This window comes from Aplysia californica, unplaced genomic scaffold, assembly GCF_000002075.1.
Source record: "Aplysia californica isolate F4 #8 unplaced genomic scaffold, AplCal3.0 scaffold00288, whole genome shotgun sequence".
Lineage (NCBI taxonomy): Eukaryota > Metazoa > Mollusca > Gastropoda > Aplysiida > Aplysiidae > Aplysia > Aplysia californica.
This window is the reverse complement of record NW_004797558.1, coordinates 888,243-900,635: the sequence shown is the minus strand read 5'-3', so window position 1 is coordinate 900,635 and position 12,393 is coordinate 888,243. Positions and strand designations below refer to the sequence as shown.

The window sequence follows — 12,393 nt, the reverse complement described above, 5'->3', positions numbered from 1 at the left end:
TTTATATATTATATATATGGGTAAAAAAGTTTCACCTATCCATGTAGTTCTATGGCTGTCGTTATGTACCAGAGTACGAGTTGCTCCAATAACCCTCTGTAGATCTCACGTAACCCAAGGATTGGCTGCTCATTCTATTATTTTTCCTTGTGCACCGTAACATTTTGGTTCGAAAAAAGAATCTTTTTAAAAAAAAAGAGATGGACTCTTGTAATTTTTTGTTTTGTTTTGTTTCATTTTTTGTGGGGGGTTTTCACGTTTTTGTTTAAATTTTAAATGTTCAAATTTCATTTCATATGAAGCTTTTCTTGTATGTCTAAATATTGCAAGAGATAAGTAATCTAATACTCTAGCAATCTTATGTAGTGATAACTTCCCATTTACAGCTTGTTATAGAATTTTTTTTCATTTGGTAAGCTTGAGAGTAGTTCCTTCATATTCTCAAAAGTTACTGTGCCATGTGTGTAAATGCTTTACTTTTTTAAAGGAACTTCTATTAGCACTATAATGAATGGTTATTGATTAGCACTCCACGATGAAACGCGTTTTGTTGAAAGTTGTCGGATTTAGTTGTGATAATTTATTCTGTGTTTTGTTTTTTTCAGGAGGGGGGGTTTAGAAAAGTTTAATAATTTTGAATTTACTGAGAACATCATTTTTTATACAATCATGATGAAAGTAATCGATTTGTCAACAATAAGACTGTGACTAGGATTTTGCTGTGAAGAAAAATAGATGAGTAAAATGTAGCATTTGGGTTTGAAATTCTTAAGATAAAATTGTTTTGTGAAAAACTATACAGGAATAGCAGTTTTCCGTGGCTAAGTCTGTTTGTGTAGTGTATTGAGGAAATATTACATGTTCACGTGTCGTGTAAGAAATAGGTAATTATTGTGGGGAGTGAAATTTTAGAAATCGCTTAGTTCTATGTGATGGGGAAAAGATTCCTCTGAAATTGGCGTCATTATAATAACCATAGACTTTGTGTTTGAAGTATTTAATATATGAGTATCCCGGTACTGTTCCAGAGTTGGGAGGCCAGAGCCACAGCGGGTCGAGACCCACCACTTAGTGACACCCATGTCAAGACAGGCTGAGAACGCCGCTTACTTTGAAGAGTTGAGACGCTCTGGAGATGCCGAGTAAGTCTGGGACTAAAAGAAAGGTTAAACCCCTGTGCCCCCCCCCTTTATTTCATACTGCTTGACCGAGTGCACAACATCCAGAGTCACTGTGGGGTGGCAGCTATGTCATACAGGAACAGGAAACTGTCTGCTGTGATTGACATTATTTATGAAGACAAGGGGGGGGGGGGGGGGGGGTACTTTATTGTGATCTATTTGTAAACCTTCTACTTTACTCTCTCTCTGTCTGTCTCTCTCTGTCTGTCTCTCTCTGTCTGTCTCTCTCTTTCCCTCTCTCCCTCCCTCTCCCCCTCCCTCCCTTCCTCCCTCCCTGTCTCTCTCTCTCTCTCTCTCTCTCTCTCTCTCTCTCTCTCTCTCTCTCTCTCTCTCTCTCTCTCTCTATCTCTCTCTCTCTCTCTCTCTCTCTCTCTCTCTCTCTCTCTCTCTCATTAGAGGGTGCCACTGGTTGGTCCTTACTGGTACTTGATCTTTAAAATTGACATTATTTACAAACACAATGGGGGGGGGGGGGGTATTTAACTTTACTTTGACCAGTTCGTAAACCTTGTGCTTTGCAGGGTAAATACCCCTCCCTCTCACTACTCTCAGTGAGTTGTTGAAGGGTGCCATTGGTAGGTCCTTACTCGCGCTTTAATTTTTTTAATGCTAACATGTTGGTTTTTTTTCCATATCACAGAATCTACGAAGCAGCTCACGACAGAACTGGCAAAAATGCCAAAGAGTTGACAGTCCAGAAGGGTGATGTTTTGCAGGTGAGTCCTCAGTATGACTGGCTCTAAGTTGGGTATTGTTTGGGCTCTTTGCCTTGCAAGCTGTAAATGTGAGCGGTGCCAACAAAATGAGTTAATTCTCACAATCCACGAATGGAGATGTAGGTCGAAAATAGACACGTGAAGTTTGTTGGTTTTTCTACTGATACCATTTTTTTTCAGGTTAAACATGTCTTATATCATTTCATATGATAAATTATATGGTTGCTTTTAAGGACAAGCGGGCTAACCCGGATTTTGGGGATATCCAGAAATCTTGACCTACACCAAAAGTGGGCATTGCCCTGCTGCGTATAGGAGAAGTTTGGTTTCATTGGTGTCTATATTTGTTTGGTTATAGAGAAAACTGTCCTTGTCTTTTATTAAAGAGGCTGATTAAGAATCCAAAAACTATAACTTTGATTTTCTCAAAACAGCATTTTTCGGGATAGCCCCCTTGTGCTTAAAAGCGACCGCATGAACCGAACCTATAAATTTGACGTATCTATCCATGGGGCTAAGATCCGAAAAGTAGCTCATTTTGTATGCATGCCTCACAAATGTCAGTTTGGCCATCTTCAGGGGAAGTTTATTTTTTGGAGTACATTTGTGTCTGTCTGAAGGGATGCTGTATCCTACTCGGTCCAGGTTGGCTGTGACAGGGTGGACCTCGGCAGCCTGCCTCTGAAACTGTCTAAATTGTGTTTGTGGGGTTGTAAAAAATTTACAGTAAGTTCTCTGTGGCTCAACAGGTATGATTTTCACCTGTCAACCCAAATGTCTAAAGTTCGATCAACTCCCGGCATTATTTTTGTTTTTTTGTCATGTTATTTACTTCTCTTGATCCTAGGGTAGGTAGTATAAAGCAGCTAATCTTTTCAGATGAAGAAAAATTTTGGAGATTGCTGCAAGTTCTAGTTTTGGTAGTTTTAAACCTGTCATAATTCTCCATATCCCTTATTCATATGACATGTGTCATGATGGCTGAACTATGTTGTGAAAAAAAGTTAGGAGGATGGATGGTTGAAGGGTGCTGCAGATAAGTCCTACTTCTTTTCCTTCTTTCTGTCTGTTGTTTCTGTTTTTGGGTGTGTCTCACTTTTTCCTTGTACCGAATGATAAATATGTCAATTTGCTTCTCCTCCTCTTAATTCAAGCCAACCATGGATGGTGACCATCAATAATTTATTTATAGAGGCACCAGCGATCCATGTCCAGGTGTTGTTTTAGCCTCCATGGGTGGTTTGCTCTTTCTTCTCTCTCAAACATCTATCGTCCTCCTTTTCTGTGTTTGTTACTCTCTTGTAACACTTCTAATCTTCGGCACTTATATGACCTTATTGTGTTGCAAGTGCTGTAAAACTCTTACTAAAACAGTCTATCCGACCGAAATATCAGATTTGGTTAATGTGATAAACGAAGACACAAGTTGTGTTTATGTGTCACGATGTGGTGGAATCAGGCACTCGTCAATTTTTGGGAATATGGAGTTATTGGTATCACATAAAGGTTGTTTGATTGCCTTGCTTTTGATTAAAAAAATATCCATTTATCTTGAATAGAAGTCAAGATATTTTTGATTAATGGAGGTGGGGGTTGCCTGGTTTTAGTATAATAAGAATTAGTGAGAAAATGGTTGCCAAAGTTTGGTGACTTCCATAGCTCAAGAGTCCTTGGAAACTGCAAATGTATACTTTTCATGCCTTTTATCAACGTTTTCCCTTAAAATCCTCTCATAAGAATGTTTTTGAATATACATACAAGGTGTTGAGCGAAAAAACAAAAATTGAAAAAAAATTTCTAAGCCGGCCGAAAAATGCCGATTTCTTCGATTTCAGTAGTTTGGCGAACGCCTGATTTCACCCGGATGCCTCTCATTATATATTTATTGACACTGTATTGCTGATGTTTTGTTAGGGAAGGGAGGGGGGGGGGGAATGTGTGTTTCATTTTCACAGTCTGTATATTTATTGTCTTTTCCATCCTTAGGTACTTGACAGGAGCAAAAACTGGTGGAAACTCCGCAACTTCAATAAAGAAGTGGGCTTTGCCCCCTACACAATACTGAAACCCGCAAAGACAGAGGTGAGTTGAACCACCAGGCAAGGAGACGCCAGTCCCCGCAACTCTTGCTAATTTACATCCTCAGAGTTATCTTGCCTTTTCTGTGTGCCACAGTACGTTGATGAACATGGTTAACCTGCCCCATAAGTTCTGGGTTCAGTTCCAAATTTTTCTCATCCTGTCTGGAATAATTTTTTTTCCTTAGTTAGCTTTTCAAGCTAACATGATACCTAATACTGTGCTGTGAAAAGTAAAATGTCGTTATGGCTTGTAGGGCATTACTGTCCACCATGTCTCAAATCTTCATCCGTCAGCTGCTCTTCACCATACAGAGGTTTTTTAAATTCTTTTTTTTTATGCTACAAGTTTGATCTGGTCTCTAAAGACAAAATATAGGCAGGTGGCTGAAGAGTATCATCAGTAGGTCCTACTTCTTAGCTATAAGAGCAGGAGACTGTGTTTTGTGATAATCATTATGTACGAAGACATGGGGGGGGGGGAGGGGCATAATACTGTCTGTCTTGCTTTTTTCTTGCCCAAAATAAAAGTTGTTGTGTTCATATTCCTCTCTTTACTCAAACTGAACTAGGAATCTCTAGGCACTTGTCCAACAACCTTCCTAGAGGCTTAAAGTTAAAGACAGTTTATTCCTGACTTTCAGTTTTGTAAGATCTTTTGAGTATATTTGTATTGTCATAGTGGTCGTGACCCAGAATGTCCCTGGTCCAGTCTCTTATCTATGTGTATGTTAAAAAATCTTCGCTCTTTTATTTGTATCTAATGATGAAATCAGTTGTATTTGACATAATAAATACTTCTTTCAGTGTGTTCTGATGCATCAGGGTTTGGGGTACCCTTCTTTGGCTCTGTCTAGGTTCAAATCAGAATAAGTCCCAATCCAAAACTGAATATATGGTCTGGTCTATGTGACTAGTGAGATAAGTACCTTTAACAACGGCAATAAGTAGGCTGCTGGAAAGGAGATGGACACTGTATGCTCTAGTGGTAAAATCAGCCTATTTGTCTCTTTCTTAACCTTTTGTGCCCTGACCTCCTGAAGCTACTGTCATTAACATTCATATGATCCTTAGAATCACATTCCATATCCCATTCAGGGTAGTTCTTATAAAATACCAGCATCTAATTCAGAAAGATCTTCAAAGTAATCAAAAACGTCCTGTGTAGTAAACACGGTTTCCTGTGCGCACATTATTCCAGGCGGGTCAAGTTGGGGATAGGGTCTCGCTCCCCACTTTACCGGTGGCTAGGCATAGGGGCAGTTTTACGTGCCACCAGTGTACCAGTGACTAGGTCTCAAAGGGTTCAGTGTCTGTGTTGTTTTGTGGGTTGAAAAATGTACAGTCAGGGCTTTGTGAGGTCCGAAGGAGAAGACCACCATCAACAACAGCACCAAGAATAAATTTCATATTTTTCCCTCAGTTACCAGGTTTTAGGATTACGTCTGGCCGTGACATCACCATTGCCCGAGACTCTCGGGTAACTTCTGGAGACTCTTGTTGCCCCGTTGGCATTTCTTCTTGATCTGTTACTTTAATCTATTTCAAACTGTTCATTGTGTAACTTTCATTACTTATCTTTTTTTGGGTTGTTATTTTCTGCTTGAATGTTTTAGTTGCGAATGAGACCTCTAATGTTCTCAGTTTTTCTAAGAAGTGTAGACTCTAAAGTTGGGCCTATTATAACAATAAATGTTACCAAAAACAGCAGCTTGCAAGTTTCTCTCTCGTTGTATGAAGGTCTTTTATCTCAAGGTATTGTTTAGCTCTAAGCACAGATGTTTTTGTTAGTGCTCTCAACTTTTTAATTTATAATTTTGAGGTGTAACTTTCTAGGATGCCCATTAGACCTTTTAATTTTCTAATCTAACCTAAAGATCTCCGTCTTAAAGGCCTGCTGTTAATCCAGTTAATATTGTACTAGGCTATGGCATGTTGGACTCTTGTTTGAATTCCCAAGGGGGGCGTTCTTGAACTAGGATTATTTGTAGGTGGTTGGTGGGCCCTCTGGTGTGGCTTGTTCCTTCTTTCTCATCCAAGATCTATCGTCCTTATCTCTCCTCCTTTAAAAAAGAAGGTACTCTCTTGTAACGCCTCCAGTCTTTGGCATTTATACGACCTACTTGTGTTACAAGTGCAGTGAAACTGTTACTAAAACTAAAACTAAACTTGTTGTTTTGGGGGAGTTTTTAGGGCTCTCCAACAACTTGGCTCTGTGCGTAGTGTAATAGATAAAAACCCATTCCTGATATCTTTACAACAGATTACACATTGTAGTTGGTAATTCATTAATTTTACTGACCACTTTGCTATAGTGTCTGTGGGGTTTCAGTTGGGCGCTTTGATTTTGGAGTGAGGAGACTTATTATTGAATCTTTTGGCGAGATGTTGTTTCCCTCCCAGCCGGGGGGTGCCCCTGATGGGCAGGGTTGAAGCTCAACTCTTAAATGATCTAAACTCTTGATGCATGCGTAAAAGCACCTATTTAAAAACGTATTTTTTTTACCACTTTGCTCTGGGTCTCTAACCCACATCTACCGGTTTGTTCCAGACGAGATTGCTATACTTTACGTACGATGTCCTTATGTAGCGGACTATGGTGAATATAAGTAGAACAAGTTGATAGCATGCTCTGTACATTCAGATTTTGTTGTTTTTTAAATTCTGTAGCAGTTTGGGATGGTTTTTTATATATCAGTACAGCATTGGGTTTTTTAAAAAAATCTCTCCACTGTGTTTGCAATTATTATTTTTATTATTATTATTTCTCATGCATTTATAGTCTACAATGCATTTTATAGTACAGTGTTTAGAAAAGTGGGGGGGGGGGGGTACAGAGAGAGAGAGAGAGAGAGAGAGAGAGAGAGAGAGAGAGAGAGAGAGAGAGAGAGATTGATTGATTATTGGGCAAATCTCATGATTTGGATCGTTTACTGTTTCATTTCTGTAGGTAATTCCACTTGAGTTAATTCTATTTCGTTTTTGGCATAGTGGTTGGCAGATTTATATGTTGGTTTCTTATCTTCCCTTTTCATGAGAAAGGAAAAAAAAAAGACATTCTTCAAAAGTTCTGGCTTTCCTTTTTGTTCCCTTTGTTTTTTGTTTTTATTTAAGTTATCATTTTACTTCGAAAGTTCTCATCATTATTTGGAGGTTTTTGTTTTTCAAATACTTACTCTTCTTTAATGAAGCACGCACAATTTGTTCATTTCACCGTTCCCTTCTTCACCAGGGTTATAACTGATCGGATGTCCTTTTGTTAGGCACACACACAGCATAAATTAGGTAAACAACACACAAGTATCTAAAATCAAAACACGCTGGGTATTTCTTTTGCATGTTCTGTATATGTATTTGTCTCTTGCTGCATGACACTGGAATGGATAAGGGTTCACTTTCGCTTTCCATGTTTGGTGGGTTTTTTAAATCTGGCATCTGGCTTAGGATCTAAAACCACCTGTCTTGTAATCAGGGTTTTTTGTCGTTGTTTTGTTTTTATTTTTTGTTGTTTCTTGTTTTTATTTTCTTATTTTCTTTCTCTTTTATATATTATTCGAATTGGTTGCTAGCAGTTATTTTGCTTCTTTTGATACAGTGAAGCAAAATACATCTTTTTGCGCTGCAAAGAATATACGCTTGAAATTATCCCAGACGGTCACCCATTGTCGTGGAGAAATGTAGTAGGATCTCACCAATGGCCATCTTGGACAGTATCGTTATAATAATAGAGAAAAGAGGCTGGGGAGAGAGCTGGACGAAGAATCGATTCCGGAACCAATTCCCGCGATTAGTACTACGGAAGAAAAGTGACTCCTTTTTACATTAACCAATGGTTACCAGTTACTTTAATCATTAAAATCTTTTCTTTTTTTTCTTTTTTTTTATAGAATTTATTTTTTGGAAAAATAAAAAGTTGATGCCTTGTAGTGTTCCGAAATCAAGATTATCCTAAATCCTGAAGATGCTCGGAGCCAACCAGGTTACCACCGGTAGAAATCACATCATTAGAAAGCAATAATTGGGTTCGGAGTCCTATTCCTACGATTCCTAGCATTCAATAATCGTGAACCTAGCCGCCCAGCACTAGGGGTGGAGTGATCATTTGTACAGGTGAATGTCTTGGACGGGTGGCCTTTAGAGCAAGTTCAACTGTAATGTGTCCTGTGAGGCAGGAACATTATGTTAATGTGCTTAAGGAAGTAAATATGTTCTCATGCCTTGTCTCTCTCTTTGTTTTGGGTGTTGTTGTTTTTTTTGTCTTTTGCATTTTGGGGGGGGGGGGGGGGGTGAGTTAGTTGAATTGTTGGTGTCATTTTATTCAACTGGGTCTGGGAGAGACCGTTTTGCTGAAACGTAATTCTCAGACAAAAAAATCTGAAAGGGATTGCCACATACTGTTATTGTTTTAAATAATGAGTGAAAGCAAATAAATGGTCCTGTAATTATCACTATTTGTCAGTTTCAGTGCTAGAAGTAAACAGTTTTATCGCCAGTATTGATGGATAAAGACCGTCTTCTTCTCCTCCTCTCTTTATTTCTTTTCAGTCTTGCTTTTGATTATTATGTGCAAAAGGAGGGATGTCTTTTTTCTCAGCTTTCACATTTGGGGCTACTAGTTGGTTGTTAATATCATTATTTTCTCTTTGCTAGATTCATGCTTCTGACTTATAAAAGTTGATCAAGTTTTCTTCGAAATTCAATTCTAACCTGCAGTTCATGTCTGCGCATCTGTGCTATTATTAGAGCCTTTTTCTTTGATTACATGAACTTTTTTTTATCGACGTTTGATAACATTCTGCCCTGAATATCTCATCCTTTACATGTTGCATCTGTACTCAAGTGGTGATAAATTTGTTTCACTCATTATTTATCTTGTAAAGACATTTTTTAAACTTCTGTTGCAGCTGGCTGCCTGTATCTGAGATGTTTTTACTTTCAAAATACTTAACAATGTGGATGAGTCTATTATGTTTATCTCCAAAAGTTTTAAACAATCTTGATGTCTTGAATTATTACCTTTATCTCTGAAAGTGTTTATTTGCCAATATGGACGAAATGCAATGGTGATCATTTCATAGGAAAAAATGTAAAATGCTTCTTCAGGAAAGGATTTTAATTTGTGTCATGGGGGGGGGGGGTAAAGCACCTACATAAAAGTTTTAACCCATAAATGTTGTAGTTGTAGACTTATTTATTCTTATATTTGTCTCCAGAATCAGACAAACGCATGTGTATTTCTTCAGTTATAAAAAAGGGACACTGTCACTGGTTTCACCACTGGCCCTTGACCCATAATCTATCAGCAATGGCAAAGAAAGAAAAAGTCAAAGCTTTCTATTGGACAATTACTTATTTTCAGAGGTTCACCCACCAATATTGGCAAATGAATAGTGTTTCGGGAATTTCTTTGTATTTGTCAGTCTTGCTTTTGAATGTCATTGGCATCCTCATTTACTTCATATACATACTTTTTTTTCTCCCTTTTTTAACTCGATGCATATTGGATAACTGTGGCACGCCAGGGGCTTGTTTGTTAAGATCAGTGAAGAATTTTGACCATAATGAATGGCTTGCATTTGTCAAAGTACAAATCTACATAGGTCATATACTGAATGTACTGTTTCAAAAATGGTTTGCTTCAGCTCACAATTCAATCGCTTTTTAAATGTGCTGGAATCAATATTCAAGAGACTGGCATATGGTTTATTATTTTTTTGCAAAAAAAGATTGAACTCTTTTTTTTTTTCCTTTTTCCTTTTTCCTTTTTAAAAAAGCCTGATTCCCTTTAAGGGCTTCTCTGTTAACATCTACCCTTTGGCACTCATATGACCTTATGCAGTTGGCAGCGCCGTAAAACCTTTACTAAAACTAAACAAGAGTACAAAGTCTCGTTGGGGGGGGGGGGGGGGGACCACCTCTACAAGTTTGTTGGAATGAGAGGAATTGACTTATGTGTTTTCATTGGAAGCCTGACCCTCCCAATGAGTGATCTTTTTTTATTGCAACTTTTGGTTTGAAGAATTGACCAACAGATTGTAAAGTCTCAAAACTGAACGTGTCCTCGTGCTTGCTTGTGTATATGTCTGTGTGTGGTGGGGTATATATTCAAATTGCTGCTTTGGGCATAGTTCTTAACTCTTTGACGACGTGCCTCCTGGTCATCAAAACTATTAATATAGACATGCGGTTTGGGGCACTTTAAAAAAGAAGCATAACTTCGTTTTTCATTCGCATTTTTCCTGTCTGTTTTAAAATGACAATAAGCAACAACAGGTATACAATGAAATGTAATTCATGTTTCTAAGTTGTGTCAGATGGGTCGAAATGTGCTACAACATTGCCTTTGGTGCATTGCTGATCGGACGTATTTGTCTGCTACGTCTTCAAAGAGTTAATTGAATATTTTACTTTCTTAGTTGTTTATTAAGGGGAATAAGGGGAAAGGGGGGGGGGGGCATTGTGCAAGCACATGTTAGTGAGGAAAAAACTGTTGTTGTCATCTTCTGTTGTGTGCTTTGAATTCCATTGTTGCACCTTGAAACCTTGAAGCATGGTGTCTAGGTCCGAATTTGACAAACTTTCTGTGACAGTACCTGACTTGTGTGCATGATTATTTTGAAAAGAAAAAAAAGTCTGCTAATGATTGTTGAACTTTTTCTCAAGTTTATTTTCTCCTTTTCTTTCTTTAAAAAAAAAAGCCTATGGCTTTCTGTACCTCAGTTTGTGGCCCTGAATTTTTTAAACTGTTTTTTTTCCCATTGTGAGTAGGGCATCCATTTTTTAATTGACTGTATGGCATTCATTGTGGTGTAATGTGTTGATAGTCCATCTAGCTTTTGTCTTGTATCTGTATGGTCTGTGGAAGGTGGCGGGTGTCTCTGTATTAGTTGTTTTCACATAGGGGGCTGCATGGGCTTGATTATATTATGGTTCAAAAGCTTTAAAAAGTGTATGTTTTTTTGCCGTAAGGTCGGGGTTACTGTACTTTTTGGTGGAGGGCAATCGAAGGCATAAGGGTTGTTGGTACCCAAGTGGATGTGGTTGGCTAATTCTTCAGCTTCCTTTTATTTCATCGTTACAATCGTTGTTTGTGTCCTGTGAGGCTGTTGTTGCGCTGACTTACTGTGGAGCTGTCTTTGTTGGCTAAATGCTATGTTGTAGCTGGTAGAGGGGGGTCGAGGCTGCCACTTTTCAGACCATGCAGAAGGGGATGGAAATCGTATATGTGTAGCATCGTCGTGAAATCAGGCTCTCGTCAAAATGTTGCCATTAAAGTAAACTTCATTTCGTTCAACCTTTAGGCAATTTTTGTCTAATTTTTTGGGGTGCTCCATGCCTTTTCTGTCCAATTAATCAAAACATTTCTGTGTTGATTTTATTGAGAGAAAAAAATTGATCAAAGGCACAATAAATATAAACAGTCAGTTTTCAAGGACACCCTGGCTTTGGAAGTCCCCAAAGTTTGGCTACCATTTCCACGCTGACTATCAATAAGTGCATGTGCTGAAATATTGACGAGAGCTCGAAAATGTTGTTTCATGACACCATCAGCTTTTAGATGAAATGAGGTGTGTCCCTGTTTGTTGTGAATAGTCGAAGTGTTGTCTGTGAATTATCAGTTGTCCAGAAGACCTCTGTGAATATTCATTTACACCCGAAGTTTGTTGGAAGTTGTATGTGAACATACAAGAATTTTGTTTGCTCAGTTAGGTTTTTTAAAATTGTAAATCATTGATACAACAATAAATGTCTTTTGGCAGTCTTTAGAGTGATTTAAAATCGTAAGCTATAGAATTCATAAACGGAGACGTTTTCAATTTTTTTTCTTAAAATGAAAGCAATTTTTGTAAGTAATCAAAATTGTCCATTTGTTATTGATCTCTTAACTTCAGTTTATTCGACATTATCACTACTCACACTCCGACACCAGATATGCCAGGAGGAATAATCTTTATGCTGCTTTCTCTCCTGCCAATTATGCTTACCTATCACTGTATGCTTTTCTCCTCAATGAAATCTGTATGTCTTGGTTCGTGGCATCATTCTTTTGTCTAGACTTTTAGTAAGGAAGTTAAGTAGGTTTTTTTTACATTGTTGTATTTTCCTCAGTAATTCAGGTAACGTTTTGTGAAAGTGGTGACTTTTCTTGAAGAAAATAGATGACACGGTGCTGCCTTTTGTAAAGTTGTTTTAACATTTTTTTAAAAGCTACACATATTTACTTTTCCCCAAAGGGAATTAAGTGAAAGCTTATTTGTAGACAAGACGATGTTTTCTTTTTGCAAGATTTGGAGAGAATTAGTTATTTTCTCTTTTCTGTTTCTTTGTCTCTGTCTCAAACTTTGTCTCTGTCTCGGTCTCTGTCTCTCTCTTTCTCTCTCTCTCTCTCTCTCTCTCTCTCTCTCTCTCTCTCTCTCT

General features: G+C 38.0%; 1 protein-coding gene across 1 annotated transcript in view; it reads left to right on the top strand.

The window, feature by feature from the left end:
- LOC101856969 (epidermal growth factor receptor kinase substrate 8) overlaps positions 1 to 12,393 on the top strand; it is a gene marked incomplete at its 5' end in the record, with an annotated part of 59,010 nt that overhangs the window by 30,762 nt on the left and 15,855 nt on the right. The window contains 3 exon segments of the mRNA XM_013084376.1: positions 1,029 to 1,142; positions 1,822 to 1,897; positions 3,884 to 3,979. Coding sequence (XP_012939830.1) covers positions 1,029 to 1,142; positions 1,822 to 1,897; positions 3,884 to 3,979 — 286 coding nt within the window.